This window comes from Fusarium coffeatum (genome assembly GCF_003316985.1).
Source record: "Fusarium coffeatum strain FIESC_28 chromosome Unknown BRIP53273_contig_94, whole genome shotgun sequence".
Lineage (NCBI taxonomy): Eukaryota > Fungi > Ascomycota > Sordariomycetes > Hypocreales > Nectriaceae > Fusarium > Fusarium coffeatum.
In genome coordinates this window covers 87,640-106,239 of record NW_022157889.1, presented here as the reverse complement: position 1 = coordinate 106,239, position 18,600 = coordinate 87,640, and the positions used below count along the sequence as shown (strand labels likewise).

The window sequence follows — 18,600 nt, the reverse complement described above, 5'->3', positions numbered from 1 at the left end:
TTTTTTTTTTTGGCTATGCCTTCTTGAAAGATAAAATGTCAAGTGTAAAACAAGCAGAGAATAAGTAGTCGCTGTGATATAGTAGATGGTTGTAAAGAGGGCGCACTTTCAATGCATGGGCGGGGCCAGTTCCGGACAGGCAAGAGAGCTGACATGATTGGATAATTGCACTTATAAGAATAGTAAGCGATGTATGTATATATAAATTACTAGAATGCAGATTGTCAGTCATGATAAAATACTAATTGAGCATACAAAGAATGAGTCAAAGATAACATTTTGATGGTGTGTCAGGTTCAGTCTCAGTGGAACCTTACCTTGCCCTGGACTGGAATTCAGAATCTTTTCATGCTTTGTCCTGCTCGCTTGACGATGATCCCTGTGACCCGAGCCTGAGCAGGTGTGTTTGGTTCTCTCTCTCTCTCGCAAACTAAACCTGTCGAGGGTTCAATTATCACAAGATAGAGTCTCAATTGCCGAGGGTTTCTTTCATGATTGTCGCTTGACCAAGGTAAACCTTTCCGCTTTCGGGGAGCTTCCCCTCACTTTTATATCATAAGGATGGAATTGAAGGGTAGGTAGGTAGTCTAGTTGGATACTATAGTTGGTGGCTTTGATGGATATGGATGGATTGCTTCGAGAGCTATCACAAAAAGCAAGTACAGTTAGTACAGTAGTAGGCTAATGCCCCCCCTGTTCTTTCCCCTATTAGTCTAGACCCAGTGGCACAGGCCAAATGTTCTTCACTATCCGTCCGTATTCTAGGTCTTGATCCTACTGTACTGTCAGTACTTATATACTCGTGTGCCTGTGCCTGTATGTCTTGGGCTTGTGTCAACCGAATGTGAGACAGAAGCGTCTCAAACTCTCTCCTCGTCCAACTGCTTCCCTCATTCTCATCGTCATCATATCATGACCGTTCCACAACCGCCGCCTCAACGTCCAGTTGCCACGGCTTTACCGGATGCTCCACCATTCGACTTCTTCACTCCCACTCAATGGGATGTTCTCTTTGCCCTCGTCGATGGTGTTTTGCCTTCCATCACCTCTGAGTCTGCTGTGACCGACCACCAGGGCCAGATTCAACTGCCCGATCATGAGATTGACAATGTTCTCGATTCTAGTACCAAGTCTTTGGCTGCTCCAGCCACGAGGGACAATATTCGTGCCTTTCTCCAAGAGAGGCCAGCCTATGACGCGCGCTTCAGGGATAACCTCATGAGGACTCTGGCTTTATCCCCTCCAGCGCAGCAGAAACGTCTAGCCGGCTTACTCAGTATAATGTCGTGAGTCCAATTACGTGCCTATATGTTCATGTGCCATAAAGCTAAGTCGCCCTTGAAAAGTACTCGTCCGGGTAGCTACTTTATTACTGGCTACTGGCAACCTATATATAATCAACCTGCCCATGTCCGTGAAGCCATCATCAAATCGTGGGCTACATCCCCTCGCGAGCGTTGGTCCGCACTGGCCAAAACAATGTCATCTTTATCTTTCAAGTCATATTCCCAGACTAGCCCGCTCTTGTTCGAGTTTTCGGGCTACTCAGATACACCCCAGCACTGGCAGCCAAAGCAATCGTTCGACTTCAGCTTCATCCAAGTCGAGGCTGATGATGAGCCGCATATTATTGAGACCGATGTTGTCATCGTTGGCTCTGGCTGCGGAGGAGGCGTGTCTGCTAGAAACTTGGCCGAGGCTGGTCACAAGGTTCTCGTCGTGGACAAGGCCTATCACTACCCTGCTGAGCACCTTCCGATGTCACAGGAAGCAGCCTGCGCTCATTTGTTCGACAATGGTGGCTTCTTTATAACAGAAGATGCTGGAGCAACCGTGACTGCGGGCAGCGCCTGGGGTGGAGGAGGCACCGTCAATTGGAGCGTATGCCTCAAGCCCCAGGACTTTGTGCGAAAGGAATGGGCAGATGCAGGTCTTCCTTTTTTCACATCTTCCAAGTTCGACGAGTGTCTAGACCGCGTGTGGGAGTTTCAGGGGGCTGGCACCGATCAGATACGCCATAATCATCGCAACAAAGTTCTGCTCAATGGCTCACGCAAGCTCGGATGGGCGTCATCTCCTGCTCCTGTCAACACGGGCGGAAGGGAGCACTTTTGCGGCCAGTGTCACCTGGGCTGTGGTCTGGCCGAGAAGAGGGGTCCGGCCGCGAGCTGGCTGCCGGATGCTGCCAAAGCCGGTGCACAGTTCATGGAAGGTTTCCAGGTGGACAAAGTCACTTTTGATTCCGATGGACAGACTGCCATTGGCGTTGAAGGAGACTGGACTTCAAGGGATAGCGAAGGAGGCGTGAGCGATTCGGTTGGTGACAGAGTCAAGAGGCGAGTTGTGGTCAAGGCCAAGAAGGTGATCCTTGCTGCCGGCTCAATATGGAGTCCGCTCGTTCTCATGAAGAGCGGCATTACTGTACGTCTTCTTTTCAGCATTTGACCTAAGATTATTGGCTAATTCGTCCAGAACCAACATGTGGGAGCCAATCTGCACCTGCATCCTTGCAACTTCGTCACAGCAGTATACAAGGAAGAAACCAGGCCTTGGGAGGGAGGTATCATCACAAGCTACTCCTCTCAGTTTGATAACCCTGACGGCAGTGGGTACGGAACCAAACTGGAGACCACTTGCATGGTGGTGAGTATAAAGCCCAATAGTACAGACGAATCATTTCTGACTTGTTTCAGCCGTTTACAATTTTGACTCAACCATCATGGGCCAGCGGCTTAAAGGCAAAGCTCCATATGTCGAAATATCGTCACATGGATGCCTGGATTTCTCTGACAAGGGACCGCGATGGAGGCAGCGTCTTTCCTGACCCAACGACTGGTCGACCTCGCATTGATTATACTCCTTCAGACTATGATCGAGCCCACACTATCCAGGGCGTAGAAGCTCTGGCCAAGATCTGCTATGTCACGGGAGCAGTCGAGATACGCCCTCTGCTGCCCGGTCTGGAACCCTTTCTCCGCAGCGGAGAGAGCTCGTCGGAGCATTCTCTCGACTCTCAGGGGTCAGTGGCCGACCCAGAGACCAGCGACCCAGCCTTTGCAGCCTGGATCGGCCGCGTCCGTGAAGTGGGCAACAAACCGCCAACGACAGCTTGGGGCTCAGCCCATCAGATGGGCACGTGCCGTATGAGCGCAAGCAGGGACGAGGGCGTGGTGGACGAGAAGGGTCGAGTCTGGGGCACAGAGAACCTGTACGTTGCAGACGGGAGCGTGTTTCCCAGCGCAAGTGGCGTGAATCCCATGATCACCATTATGGCCATTGCGGATTGGATATCACGCGGCGTGGACGCAGAGCTCAGGGTGTGAGGACTCGAGTGACTATCTGAATGTAGGTGCATATTGTACTGTAATGTACCATGTCATGGTTAGAAGCGAACTGCTATAGCTGTACTGTATCTGCAACTTGTATGTAATGCCATGCTCATCCTATCAATGACTGGGTGTTATCTCTCAAGAGACATATGCAAGGGGGCTTGATAGAGCTGTGACCCATGGTCTAGTCTTGTTAGTGTAGTCCATATGGGTCAATGAGTGAGCCCCTGGACTCGGCATATCTTAGCAACGAAGTGAAGTGACATTAACTCGTAAAGCAGAATCTGCTTCGGCAAATATTGGATTCGCTGTCTTTCTCCACGTATGGTAGGCAGTCTAGGGTTCGGGGATAAAAACAGGTCCGAAGTTGTTTCCCACTTAGACGGCAACAAAGAGGTGCTGGCAATGGCAAAATGGATACAGGAGACTACTAAAGTACTAGCTTAGGCATTCTCTATTCTCAAACATCAAAAAAGGAAGAATCGCCGTTTCAAAAGCTTTGGCCCTGTACCCGAGGGAGCGGTTGTTGGTGCCACGTTTCGCATGAGGCTTCAAGTGATCAGTGAGGCTCTCTCAACGGTCTTTTTTTTTTTCCCTGCCTCGGTTGACAGTCGCACAGATCTAGCGTAGGCCTCCTGTCTTCTGTATCTGTATCTGTGTACAGATGTGCGGGGACACGCCACAAGCGAGAAGCACAGCCACCCGGAGATCTGCAAGCCACGTCCGACTTTCTGATACTCTAAATCTCTAATCCATTGCCGGGCTGGGATCAGCAGCCTTAGCTGGTGAGTTGTTTTGGTGGTATTTCAGCTGTCCAAGGGGACAAAGCGTACCGAGAATGTGTCATTGTTGTTGGGTGCCAGTGACGATGGAATGAGAATTCCGAATTCGACTTGTACGTCATGGGAGAATGAATTACATGTACATAGTACATAGTACAGGGTCAGAGCGTCAGAGTTGAAGATGACTCCTCCTCAACTGAGTACTGCCAGGGTATCAAATCAGATACAGATAATTACAAGATATTACAGTAATACTGTACTAGGTAATTTGCAATTTACAATATCTAATTGGGAGTAATAAACATAAACTACATCCACCATCTACATAGATGACACTAGTTGAAGATCATTCAAAGTTGAGTTGTAAGTACTAAGGTATCTTCTATTTCAAGATCACACTAGGCCACGACCAACTTTGACCTCTAACCACAAACGAGATGCTGGGGAGTGTACCTAAAATCGACTCGCACAATCTACTTTTCAAGATTCAATAATGCGTTGTACTCTTTCGCGAATACGTAGCCACAAGCCCGACCGGTATGCGAAAATGAGTAACTTACTGTATCTACCTCTAGGCTAACCAGCGATTATCTTACCGACTTTGTTAGTCACCAGTGACAAGTGCTTGTGGTCAAGCCCCAGCTCCCGGGACCACTTCCTGATTAGGAACCATATCCCTGGGGTACCAGCCACATTCTCGGACTTGTCCGTCCTGTAACCGGTCGGCTTTTGTGGGACCTTTTTGCCGTCTTCGGGTCCGCGCCGCTCCGGCACTTCAACATGTCAATCCCGTCCTATTTCATCATTGACATTTTGCCATTTCGTTTATTTTTGGTACCAATGATCGTCCTGCTTTGGCATCAAACATCCAACCGAGGTCGCTAAGCTAAATGCATCAGTAAACTATCAAAAGTATCTTGAATGTTTCCCTTGGCGATCTATCTAGCCTATAACTTCGGATGACACGGTACCGGCCAGGAGTACAAGCCAAGATCATGGCCACGCATATCATGCTTGAAAGTACACCAGCTAGACAGGCAATTGACCATCTTACAATACTAGGCAGGCATGAATACCTGCATCCGGTCAGCTAGCAGGCGGCCAAATTCCAACTGCAAGCGCCACATCTGATCTGACCGTGCATGAATTGAATCTAACCAGCAGGCAGAGTGAACTGGACCGTGTTCAAGGGTCCCGTGATTTAGGCGAGCGACGTCACTGCAGTATCCCAGACTCCGAGGGCGGCTACAGAGACGTTGTGAAACATGGGGTTTCTGGCAGTCACGCACACAATGCGTACGTAGGCAGCCCCATGAAACAAAATGACATTCCCATGTGACTGACTTATGACGGAAACCTAGAAAATTCTTCTGCAGGTTACAAGTGAGCGGCCACGGCTGGAGAACGGATGCGGATCCTCCGTCTCGGTCGTACTGCGTGCATGCATATTCATGCGCTATCAGAGCGGGCATAGGAAAGGCAGAATTGCAGTATAGTACAGAATTACAGATCAACAGTAGCAGGAGATCTACTACTGGGCATTTTGATAGTGCCAATATTCAAAGAGTAAACCTTACCGTAACGTATCATGAGACCCAGAAAAATATGCGGTACGTACCTGCGATGGCATTCTTGGACCCCAAAAATAGTAAAAGGTACGTATACTGCGCCACAGTACCGGCTCAGTGGCACTCCCAATCCGTACCTGAACCCTGCGTTTCCTTGCATTTTCACCAGTACAACCGGCTTTGTACAGCCTTTGGTATCGGTACCTTTGGAGAGTCACTTTGAAGATGCACGTGCCTTCGCTGAATCTTCTTTGTCTCTCAAGTCTTGGGATCCAGCGAGCGGCCGAGCGATCAGTGGACCCAGCCAGCCATTTTCCATCCACCCAACTCTAGACTCGGAGTGCCTCAGAGTACCTACGGATACAGTACTACCGATATTGATAGTTGCGTCTGTGAGCGCGGCGTACATATCATTCATTTCACCATCGTCGACAGCCATGGCCTGAGGCAAAGGCCATTGGCCGCGCGGTCATGCAAGGGTAAATTGTCTGATACTCTGATGCTTCTAGAACGGTACTACGAGGTCCAACAACAGAAGCCAAAGGGACGACTGGTCGGGCCTCCTATGCGGAGAGGACCCCCTGATTATTTCTCCAAGAAAAATCACAGGGATTACTCGTTCGCTGGAATGCATCAAGTCTCCAAAAAGTCTTTACTGATGGAGCTTTGACTCCAACACCAACCATCACGACAAGGTCAAGCGCCTCCTGAAGAGTTTACGGGCATGTCAAAGTCACTCAAATTCCTCTTTAGGATTGGGTTTTCCGTCGACTCCATGGCCCTTTGCCTGGTCTCCCCAGCTCTCTTCGTCTTGAGCCATCTACGAGTCGTGATTGGCTGGTGGGACTAGAGCCGAGAAATGCTCGTTGCTGTGATTGGATCACAGCTTCTTCCCAACAACCAATCAGAGGCTATAATGGCACTTTCATGAGAGCCTCACATCACGTCTGACACTAGCATGGATGGCTCTTGTTCGTACCAGGACATCGACGGGCTCTCGTTTCTCTCCAGTCTTTTGGGATCCCCCCTTGGCCCTGATCTAACCTCCACGCTCTTCCCTTCCTGCCATCTGGATAAGTGTCCTCTCCTTTTCTGGCATCTGGCTGTTGACGATGCATGGATCATGTCCCCTCAGCTTGGAGACTTGAAGGGATGGTATAATCTCTTATGGCCAACCACATCGTGAGAAGCCTGATTTCCCCTTAAAGACGAGACGGGAGCGACGGGAGCGACCGCTACCTTATGGGGACCGAGCCGTTGATGGTCATGATGCCCCTTAGATGTGCTTCAATCTTGAGAATAGGGCGAAGGGACGGGGATCAGGGCTTCCTCGCCGGTCCCAGAACCACCGTGATGCAACGGCACAATTCTCTCACTTCTTAGGGCATGGTCTGTCATCAAGAAGATGATAATATTCACGGCGGGGGGACGGCGGCTCACATCAACGAAGTGGGCTTGATGCTGCGAACTAAACCAGCTAGAGAACTCATGCAACGGCGTCGAAAAAGCCGAGCATTCGTGCGTCTAGTAGTGCAGGTGTTATGCTATGCGCATGCGTATGCAAGTCATATCTCAATATTGCTGATGGCTGGACAAAGCGTCTGTTGCATCCTTATTGACAGGATTGTCCCATTGTTGATATTGCAGTATCACTATCCCTTCAGCTGAAAGAACCCGGGGTATCAGCTTGTCAGAGAACAATAGTGATGTGCGACTCACCAAACCCGGATTAGGGCGTGATGGACCGAGTCGTGCGTGCCTCGAGGATTGTGGAACACGGAATAACGGAGCACGCCTCTGTCTCTGCTCGGTCCAGACAGACTGAGGGCACGAATGAGCAGGACGGTCGATGTCTCTTGTGGAAACAAAGACGGCGGGCAGATCCGCCCTGAAGGCTTTGCTAGATTCTGAAGCGCCGCTTATGCAAGCTTCAAGATCCCCCTCTTTCAAAAAGTCCAAAGGTTCTCCTCGCTTGCTTGTGATAATGAGCTACGGGAAGACTCGGCAGGAAGGACAGACCAGAAGAGTACGGGCTTACAGGAGTACAGTAGAGTTTGGCAAGGTGTGAAGTCAAGACTCGCAATAAGCCATTGATCGGCCCAAGAGTAGGTCGCATTATACCGTCCGTACCACACTGCAGAGTGCAGTATCGTCAAGAAGCGGGCCAACCTCTGCAAGAGTTGTATGATTAGCCTATGTTCTAACTACTTAGGTTATTATGTGAGAACAAAAGTGGCCTGTTAGGTGGTATGTACTAGGTAGTAAAGTGAAGCTGCAGGAACATAACTCGTCACTTTTCAAGTTTTGCTCGTAAAATGTTCGAGTTTGGTCACGACAACGGTCTATATCAGCTACAGGAATAATATCCGTACACAGGGGGTCATCGTCTACTTGATCGGCTATAACCTTGGTCCAGAAAGCGTATACTAATCTCAAAGTTAGTCCCCACGGCATTGATAAGAGACTGGGATGAGACAGGGGATTAGAAGAAGCGCCGGCGGTTGTTTCGTTTCTTGTTTCCTGCCAGAGCCAGGAGAGCGGCTAGGGCAGGGTAGTTTGTAAGGTAGTATGGGATGGCATCCATGGCATAGGCCTAGGCGTTTGAGTGTGGTAAGACGTCAAATGGTCAGATTATCTGGAACATGTGATATTGATTGATTCATTAGAGATCCTAGCTAGTACGTGATATCAATTGCAGCGTTGTGAGAAAAATGGTGATGCAATTACAACAGAGTGTCTTGGAAGAGTCCGAATAAGAGAATTACCATGGAAGTCAATTCTCAGGGAGAGAACCTTAAGCCTCCACTGCACTGACAGAGTCTACTACCTAAAGGCAGCGGGTACTTGTGTTCGATGCTACCTCAGGTACCGGTACTTGGTCCAACGCCACACCCACCCGATATCCAAGTTTCTGCCCTAGACTGGGATCTATTGAGGTTGTGACTCAATCAATGCCATTGTCAATGCCCTAGAAAATGATTTTTCTTGTGCCGTACGCATGCATTCTTTCAGCTTACTGGGTACAGTACTACACCGTCACTGTTGCTATTGCAAGACGCAAGGTACGGATGGTACAGATCAGCCATGAATTATTGCCTCCCATCCCGTCTCTATCTTGGGCTAGGAGGTACATATCTAGAGTACCTTATGCAATGCAGGTCAACACAGCCGCACGCCTCCTCCGAGTAGGTTACCAAGAATACCTACACCCTCTGACCCTCTCTCCTCCGAGACACCCCGGAAGTGGTCAGTGTGCTCGTGCGTCTGCAGTATGCATCTCCAAAATGCAACTATGACTGACTACCATGAACAACAGGGCAGCTAAGCTAGGCCAACGCAAAGTTGTGAGCTGGCTTGGCTCCCTCTCGCCTTTCAGTGGAGCGTCACCTATAGCCACCACTAAAGACTACAAAATACAGGGCTGCTTTTTAGCTCACTAGCCCCCCCGCTCAAAGTTGTACCAAGCCGAACCAAACTAAACTAAAAGGATAACTCATCCCAGACCTGACCGACGCCTTCCGTTCAGGTTTTACCCACACAACCACTACCACCCACTACCTACTCCCGCTACTATTACCACTACAGTAACCCGCAGTACAGAGCACTTGCCTTACTTGACTCTACTGCACCTGCCACCCCCAAGTGGTATATCATCTCCCCACACCACCTGCCACCCTCCGTTTTCCCTTTTCCCTTCTTCTTCTTCTTCTTTACGACCAATTCGTCCTACGTTCTCTTTTCTTTTACTCGGTTGCGGCAGCTTAGCAGGCGATTTCACCCAGAAAGATACGACAATAATATCCATAGTACCTACCGCCAGAAACAACTTATTAAACGCCCATCCGCCCGTACAAAGTACTATCCTATCTCCTCTACCGAATCCCTGCTCTGCTCCGTCTCCCGACATTTCCCTTTTTCCATATATTCTTGTTCGATATCCCCCGCGCCGTATTCTTTGCGATAGACGCTGCGACAAAACGTTTGACGTTTATAAAACGTCTTCGTTACCGTTCAAACGATATTCCCCCCGCTCCGTTCCGCTCCGCTTAGACTTCTTACGCCCCGCCTCCGCTTCACTAACATGCCCGTCCAACTCCTCCCGGCGTCGGCCGCCGCTTTCGCTCCTCGGGCTTCATCCGTCAACGTTGTCTTGGGTTCAAAAGTTGAGCCTTGGCTTACACAAACACTTAAGCGCATCAACCGAGTCAAGCGTCCTCTCAACTCTGTACCTCAGCACCAGAGATGTCTTACCGAGACTCTCTCATCGCCAAATGCCATCTGGACATTGACCTCGCTTATGTTGCCCAAGACACCCGAGTCCGATTTTAAGCGGGATGCTGCCAACCCTCTGGTTGAGGCTATCATGAACTATGAGCTGGTCCACGTTGAGGCTTATATTGTTCATGTCGATATGGTTTTGCGAAACGAGGTTGCCTACAAGCTCACGAAAGACACCATTGATGCTTTGGTTGAGTACCACAAGGAGATCCACTGTGTTGATGCCAAGGCCAGCACATACGACTGGACCGACAAGGAACAGCAATGCAAGAAGCTTCACGATGATTTCGTTCAGGACATCAACAAGTTTGTTTTCCGCACCCACGTCTCAGCCCTCGAGGGTCTCGAGGAGGAGGGTGCTGGTGAACTTCTCTGCGGCAAAAGCGAAGAGGTCAAGAACAGCATCAGCTCTCTTATGAAGCCCCTGCTACCTCCCCCTCCTCCTCGAGTCATCGAAGTTGTCCGACAACCCACACTTCTGCCCAGCTCTCCCGCCAACAACATGTGGTCGCAACCTAGCTACCATGGTAACTTGGCTACCGTCGACTCTTGGCGAGTGCTCCCTTCAAGCCCCAGTGTCACATCATCGGCCGACTCCAACACAAGTCCCATCTGGGCACCGATGACTATGAGTGACTTGTCACCTACTCCCGCCTTCACTCAGCCTCACTCTACCGCTGGCTTCTTCTGGAGTTCGCCTCCAGTGACAGCCCCCATCCCCGCCCTTCCTCTTCCTAGCATGCTCGCTCCTGCTCAATGCGGTGTCGGCATGGGTATGGGAGGAATGGGAGGTATGGGCAGCATGGGCGGCATGGGTGGTATGGGCGGCTTCGGCTGGGATCGATACCAAGAGTATGCGACCATTATGTGACAACCAGGGCCCCAGGACAGCTATCCAGTGGTGACGACCTCCTCGAGCTACTAATACTGCACTCATCCCTTCCTCGTTTCCCGGAGAAAAGTTGAAGCTTTTAAATTTCGCAGCGGCATAGAACTATCATCCATCATGGACACGGCATATCGGCGTTTATTGCATCAGGAACGGTGTTTCGAACAAGTCTTAAGAATATCCCCTCTCGCATTGATTTTTTGATTTTCTTTTTATATCTTTCTTTTGTCTTCATAGCAAGCGTTCTTTTGGGTTTCGGGGAATCTGGTCTATTATTCCTCTCCGGGAAACACTCTCCAACGGTCGTTCACACAACTCACTATCGTCTCTGGACTTTTTTTTTCTTTCATCTACCACAACACCACATGGCTGGATCCGGGGCGGGTATTTGGATGCATTTACAACTGGCAGGGACTCGATACAGGCGGCTTGTTTTATTTGGCCCTTTTCCTTCCGTTATCTTTGGTTCTCAAGAAAAAGACGTACACGCAGCAATGCACGACGCTCGGCCCAAGTCCGAGACAGAAACTTCTCTATGGAATCTTCGCTGATATCCTTGGAACTTTCTTTTCCCTTCTTTTCCCTTTCTTTTCATTTGTTCGGTTTAGAGAGACGTCTTGGAAGATACCCCCAATCAAGGACGACCGATACCAGAGTTTAACAACTCGAACCGACACACTCTGCTTCTTTCCTTGGCTTTGTTTCCCGATTTACGACGATATTATTTTAATGACGACCTTTTCTACGACTCGATGACGAATGACGACTACTTTTCAGACATGATGCGACTGACGAACGGAATCACGAACAATCGACTTGATGTCGAAACATGACTTCTTTTCGAAAGCCTATCGAGCGCTGAACCTCACACTTCATTCGGCACGATGACTAGCCCAACAGATGGTGACTGGACCGGCTCCAGGACACCAATTCTGACCGCGAGGCCGTCTCGACCACACATCGCGTAGCCACTGCGGAAATATCTGGAATATGCCCGTTAAGGCTTGACACTGGCTGTCAAACGGGATCACCACTCTGTGTCGGCGATGACACACGAGTTTGGAAAGACGGAGTGAAATCATGGGATTCTTCCAATGAGCTGCACCTCACATCTGCTGTGCGGATTCAGTTGCAGTCTCTGTCTGGCCGATCTGCCCTAGCTAATCACCCCTACTCTCAGGCGCTTCCAGCGTCCCGAATGTGAACGACTATAGATCGCCAAGTTGAGGTGACAACCACTGTGCTGATTGAGCCTGCTAGACGGGCCTTTGGGCGAGTGGAGGACGCCGCTTCGAGGATGGGTCTACAGCTGTTCGCATTCGGAGTGATGGATATACTGAGAGTTGGGATAAGGATAGTTTAGGGTGGAATGTAGGATCATCTCCCTACAAGCCCTCGGCGTCAGACAGGTCACGGAGCAGCTTGGTCTGCCAGATCTGTCGCGGCGCTGACGGATAACCGCCAAAGAGGAGGGAACGGTGACTGCCGAGCAGTAGATACCACCCTTCTCTGGACCTTTGATGAGTCCAGCGGTTGAAGATGCTGGTATGAATGGCGTGTAAGGAAACAGGATATGCCCTGGTGGTGGTTTCCTTGCACAAGGACAAGTCTGCTTTGCTACAACGCGTCCCTGCTCGTTGTTTTGTCGTTGCAGTATTAGTTAATTCAACTAAACAAATAAAAAAGATGTTCAATGAAATGTTGGTACCAATGTGATGTGATGTTTTTGTTCATGATGATGCCTTAATCAACTTGGTACTATAGAACAAGAACATAACTCTGAATGACTGCAGACTTAACATTCAGGAATACCTTCGGTAAGATCGGATCTCTATGATTAAGTATTACTTTCTAACTACTGCTCTAATGCGTAAACACATGACCCCTTCTAAATAAACTCCGTGTATGCGATGGCAGAAACATCTGCCTTTTGGCTCATGATACAAAATGATGTCGTGTCGTCGTCTGCCATGATCTTCCTACAGAGAATTGTTCAATTCTGGATGGCAAATGCCTCCCGAGCAGTCTTGCTGCTGCGGGCCAGACGATCACCATATCTGATAAAGACAAAGGGGATGACGCCCATGGCCAGAGCAACAAATGCAAGGACTGAAGGCGCCCAGTGTATTCCCAGGTTGGTATACATGCTGTCAGCAGCAAGGGGCAGGGTGGTAGCACCGATGGAACGAAGCATAGCGGCTGCGCCGAGAGCAGAGGCGGAGTGGCTTCGGAAGACGTCGGTGAGATAGTTTGTCATTCCCATGAAGAGAAGCTGGAAGCCGAGACCGAAGAAGATGCCACCAAGAGAAGGAATGATGGGAGACAGTGAAGGCCAGACGGTCCAGCCGAGCCAGAAGAGGGAGATGACCATGCTGTAGTGAATTGTTAGCGTGTCGTTGGTTGATGAGTATGTAGAGGAGGATGGCATACCAAGGAGATGCTATGCAGGCTAGAGGAAGGCGACGGTAGATGTGATTCTTTGTCCACTCAGCCCCGGCAGCGGTTTGCTTATCATGGTATCGTGTATAGATGGCGAAAACACCCAGAGAAAGGACGACACCGATGCAGACTGTTCTCGACGTTAGTTCACTAGTGACAGTGGCATCCAAAAGATAGAACTTACAAGGGATATATGCCAGACCCGCCATTCCAGGGGATAGACCATAGAAGCCTTTCAACAAGTTAGATCATCAGAGCTAAAAGAAGCGATAGAGATATATATACCTTGAAACACGCGAGGATATGCCTGGAACATGAGATAGAAGACCGAGTACGCCAAGGTGAGATAGATAGAAGTAGACGCAAGAATAGGCTCAGTGAAGAGCAACTTCATAGGTCGGAAGAAGATCTTTCGAACGTTGAAAGGCTTCAGCTCGAGGGGTTCTTCATCGCTATTCTCGACCCTGTTCTTCTTTTTCTCCTTCTGTCTTCTCTTGATATGCGCCTTGACCATCTTGTTGTGCAGAACAGGTGCGTACGTCTCAGGGATGGTGAGGATTAGAGGAAGACCTGCAACTGCCATCATGCCAGCAATCCAGAAGGGCCAACGCCACGAGATTGGAGATGAGAAGCCGGAGACAATGGGACCAATCAAGGGACCGATTGTGGTGACGGTCATGTAAAGAGCCATGGCGTTGCCTCGAACAGAAGGGTTGTCAAGGATATCTGCGTACAGACCACCGATAACAGTCGTAGGAGCGGCAGCATTGATTCCACATAGCAATCGAAAGACCAACAGGGCCGCATAATTTGGCGATACAGAAGCGAGGAACGTGAATAGGATATAACCCAGATATGTGCCGATCAGGACAGGGCGTCGACCGATGTATTCGCTTAAGGGTCCAAATAGTAGAGGACCAAGGACATATCCGACCATGTACAAAGAATTGAGGAGGATGAGATAGACGGGATCTGTGACGTTGAATTGCTCTGCGATGATATCAAGAGCGCCCGAGGGCATAGAGGAACCAAAATTGCCATTGAAAGTGCAGGTGAAGCCAGCGATGACAATGTGCAGTTTTCTCATAGAAGAGAGCTTGAGAGGGTCCCAGGACTCTGTATCAGACCAGGCTGATTCATCTGAGGAGTCTTGCCTGTTTTTAACATCGACGGTGGTTGCATTGTCTCTTGTGACATCTTGGCCAAAGAGCTCTGTTTCGTTTAAACCCATGATCTTGAGAAGGAAACCACAAATTATTCTCAATAATCAAATCAAGTATGGCTAGAATGAAGTGAAGTAAAGTGAAGCAGAGGATGCCTTCTATATAGTAAAACAGCAGTATCCATCTCCACGACTATGTTTCCACAGTGGATATCGATGAATTCTGGTATGAAACCCAAAAAGAAAACCATGAGTTTTTCTCACGTCATCTGATGGATTTTTATTTGATCTTATTCCCATTCTTCTCACCGTAGCGAAGAAGGGCGCGACCTTTCGGTTGTTGATGTATAAGTCAGAATCATTGAGAGATTCTAATTGGTCAGATCTCACCGATGGCGTCTATACTACCGAAGAGGTAATTCCCGAGACTAGATAATGGTGAGAGACGATTAGCTGAGAACTTCCGAGACTCCAAAAGACCCTTGTCTAAGTGACAGTAGTTCATGATTTTTTTCTTCGCTCGGCGCCTTAGGGCGTGCTTTGGTTTGCGAGTTAGGGAAACAGAAAAATCTAGAATGCTCATGGATTTTACCAGATGGGTTCTTATACTGGAGTCAACGTGGGGGTTTGTTTGATGCATTATCACATACAAATGGGAAGACATAATGGATGTATCTTGCCAGACTCATCATGATATTATTATAGGCTAATCTATAATTAAATCAGAAATCATACTGGTTGTCAACACCAGCTAATAAAAACTCCAGCACTGAAGGGACCGGTAACAAGTTCATGCCCTCAGCATTTCCACCGCCAGCCATATCGAGACCACTGCCAACAAATCCATCACCGTAGGAAAGGCCCTGTTGTGCATCTTGGCCTCCTAAACCACCCCCAAAATCGAAGTTGAACCCATACGATGGCCCCCCTGGTATTTGACCTGAAGATTGTAGACTCGTTGTAGCATCGCTCAAGGAGTTATGAATGGCGTTAGGAACATTGATAGGATTGGGTCGAAGGGAGAACTCGGATGTACCAGTACCGTCGCTGGGTTGTATTGCTTGCTCTTCAGACCCTTGCGTATGACTCCTTTGTCTCTTGGTCCACATCGCTCGCTCCTCAAAGAGACGCAAAAGACTTTTAGCGTATATCCAATATTGTGAGATATCACGCAGAGTATGCAGAAGAGAGTCAAATACGCGTGATGACTTTGCAGCCACGAGAGGATTGCGCGAGTTCAGCTCGCTGGCAACATGCAGCAGACAAGTAAATAATACATGGACTGAAGGTAGCCACAGGTCGCATAACGTGTTCCTCGATCTAAGAGATTCAAAGATTGAGTTGATTGCCACGACAGCGTCACTGCAGATACTGCGATCTGTGGCAGAATCAGCAGAAAACTGGCTTGGGTCTTGATGGGGTGGGGGTCGGTGAAGCAGAATGAGGAAATTGTTATAAGAAAGATGGAGGATGGCCTGCCAGCTGCTCGGCTCAGAGTGTGGTAGTTGCAGACGTTGCGGCAGCTGGGTTATGAACTCAGCAAGCTCTTCGTCAGCTTGTTTTGTCGCAGCGGCTCGATCAGCTTCCGTGGCTCTCAGCGCCACCCTTTTTCTCATGGCCCTGGAGAAGATTATGCAGAGTTTTGTGTGTTCGATAGCAAAAGCAGAGTTTCCATTAGGGATACCCTGGAAATGACTCTCGTCAAGCATAGGCGTGTCTGATTCTTCCAGGTTTCTGTTCATGTTAGCTAAAGAATGTGTTCGGAACAATCGACTCTTACATGGCTTGCGGTCGACCGAAAGAGGCTGAAACCACAACGTCGAATTGAAAAAGACACCACCAGAGCCTAACCCATTGACGTTTGTCTATAGCGTTCAGTGTAGATGGTCTCGCATCTCGATGCATACCCATGCCGAAAGCGACACGACTCCCGACGCCGACCAGATGCCAACTGTTGCTCGTAATGTCTTCAAGATTATCACATTGCCATGTTAGGAGAAGAGCAACCTGTAAATAAGTCTCTCGATGCTGCTCAAAGCGGTAGTCGAACAAGAGCTTGGCTCTCCGGAAGAACACATAAGTGCTATTTCTGCAATCTTCGCGAGTTGAAGATAATACATGTGCGCCCACGAGAAATATGGCGTTCAATAGAGGTAGTGATACTAGTTTCGGTACGTCGGATCCGTTGTAGCTCTCCATAAACTCATCTTCGTCAACGATGGGAAACCCCCGATTTACGTGGACGAAATACGCCCTCACCAGCTCATCGGCCAGTGCTTTAGGGGGCAGCTTCAGAGCTTCTTCAGGCACAGAAGGAACTTTCCGGGCAAGGCGACGGGTCCCAAAGTGCAACACATCCTTTTGGTCCATCCTCAGCGCTCTATGACGCACGAGGTAGTTGAGATTGGAGAACTCAGTGCCGATAAAGTAGAGACGTTCAGATCGCGAGATCTCGCCTACTTTGGGAAGATCCTGTCCTATAAAGTCTGCAAGGTTGCGAGTCTCGTACGTCTCTTCATTCTCAGTCGAGTCTTGCATAGTCGAAGGGGAATCATGCTGATGATGGTACCCAATCGATGAACTAGGCCGAGCGATAGGGTCGATTGAGCCTTCTGGCCATAGCCTCGTTGCACTTGGTGTGGCCGGAGCTGTAAGACATTGTTGGTCAGAACGAAGCGGCTGTTGATGCTGCTCGATCCGACGAGGTTGAAGGAGAGGTTGAATCGTAGGACGCGAGATAGCTGCACGAGACGATCTGGTCTTTTTCTTCTCGTATATCATGCAACTGCTGGACTTGTTTTGTGATTGACAGTGAGAACATGGCGTTCCCTTTTCAAGTATATCGCAGCGGACTTTGCGTTGATGGCAGGCTATGCATGCTCTTCCATCTGATCTCCAGTTAGTGACTGACTAGATGAGACCAAGATAAGATATCCATTGATATTCAATTTTCAAATATCTTTCGCAGATAAGAAAGAAAAAAACAAAGCACATACTGGTCCTCCGTCTGCCAGTAGCTTGTCGTGTTTCACTATTGGTGGTACGCGTAGCAGTATCGCGCCTTCCCGAAGACATCTCGCAAGTTTACTTTCGCCGAGAAGAAGGAACTTCCGACGCACGGCGTATAAATCGTTACCCTCCTCTCCTACCTTATGCGGATATTGTAATGGAAGTTAAGTCGCTAGGTCGTCTTTCCTCTGTGGGCCATGAGGTGGATACTGTGGGGGACTCCTACTCGGAGGTTATAACCAATCAACCGACGCCAGACACTTACAAAAGCCGAGAGTGTTCGTCACCAATTCTGCCCATCCATGCCTGTACGTTACCTACTTCACTACATGATCTAGGTTAGTACCTTGTGAGCTGGTGTTTCTATTTCTTTCATCAATGAATCATTCATCAACTCCAATGGAGCTATTATGACTTTTTGGCCACATGTAAAGGGCAAGATCAGAGAAGCCACATATCACCATCAGTCAAGACTACATATTGAATCATGTCACATAACATATACAATGCCAATTACAATAGTATAGACTGCCTCGTTGTTTTTGCTTCAAAAGTGCCCTCATCATTTAACAATATATCTCATGCGACGACATGTACGCCATCATGGCCTCGCAGCGGTGTAAACTACAAAGGTACTGACTCAATCAACACCAACACCAACACCACATCCGTCCGTCAATCATCCTATACCGTATACCTAACCCAAGACAACTAAGCAAATCCTTTCCGCGCCCTTCCAGTCCTGTTTGATTTTGATACATGTCCTTCGTCACCGTCCAATCCCAGTCCTAGCCCATTCCAACCCAACCCAACCAACCTTGCGCCAACGCCAGTAGCCCTTTCCGGTTCCGGTCCCAGGCCCGGTCCCTATCCTAATCCTGAGACCGGTCCCTCCATTCCCATGAAGATGCTTCTGACTGAAGATGCTTCTTTGTTCCACTCCTCCGTTCCTGTGATTTTTGGCTGGGACTCTGTAAGTGACAGGCCAAATGAGCCTGTTCACCGAGACCCCCAACCATCACAGGTATCGTACAAGTATATACTGCGACATTAGGGCAACCCAGACCGATACTCCCTAAAAAGAAAAGCCTGTAACCAGTCTCGAAACATTCCACCATAACAGCCCCCCACGAGTTCGACTCGC

At 49.0% G+C, this 18,600-nt stretch overlaps 4 protein-coding genes across 4 annotated transcripts; 2 read left to right on the top strand and 2 right to left on the bottom strand.

The window, feature by feature from the left end:
* Positions 1 to 912: 912 nt before the first annotated feature.
* Positions 913 to 3,323, top strand: FIESC28_04507 (uncharacterized protein; the record flags this gene model as incomplete). The annotated part of the gene is made up of 4 exons (XM_031158654.1): positions 913 to 1,286; positions 1,347 to 2,421; positions 2,473 to 2,643; positions 2,694 to 3,323. 4 exons carry the CDS (start codon positions 913 to 915, stop codon positions 3,321 to 3,323), a joined length of 2,250 nt encoding a protein of 749 aa, XP_031017316.1.
* A 6,437-nt stretch (positions 3,324 to 9,760) lies between these two features.
* FIESC28_04506 (uncharacterized protein) lies at positions 9,761 to 10,828 on the top strand (the record flags this gene model as incomplete). The annotated part of the gene is made up of 1 exon (XM_031158653.1): positions 9,761 to 10,828. One exon carries the CDS (start codon positions 9,761 to 9,763, stop codon positions 10,826 to 10,828), a length of 1,068 nt encoding a protein of 355 aa, XP_031017315.1.
* Positions 10,829 to 12,839: 2,011 nt separating this feature from the next.
* Positions 12,840 to 14,516, bottom strand: FIESC28_04505 (uncharacterized protein; the record flags this gene model as incomplete). The annotated part of the gene is made up of 4 exons (XM_031158652.1): positions 12,840 to 13,218; positions 13,277 to 13,415; positions 13,470 to 13,517; positions 13,571 to 14,516. 4 exons carry the CDS (start codon positions 14,514 to 14,516, stop codon positions 12,840 to 12,842), a joined length of 1,512 nt encoding a protein of 503 aa, XP_031017314.1.
* A 653-nt stretch (positions 14,517 to 15,169) lies between these two features.
* FIESC28_04504 (uncharacterized protein) lies at positions 15,170 to 16,985 on the bottom strand (the record flags this gene model as incomplete). Its single annotated transcript, XM_031158651.1, has 2 exons — positions 15,170 to 16,181; positions 16,228 to 16,985. 2 exons carry the CDS (start codon positions 16,983 to 16,985, stop codon positions 15,170 to 15,172), a joined length of 1,770 nt encoding a protein of 589 aa, XP_031017313.1.
* Between the last annotated feature and the right edge of the window lie 1,615 nt (positions 16,986 to 18,600).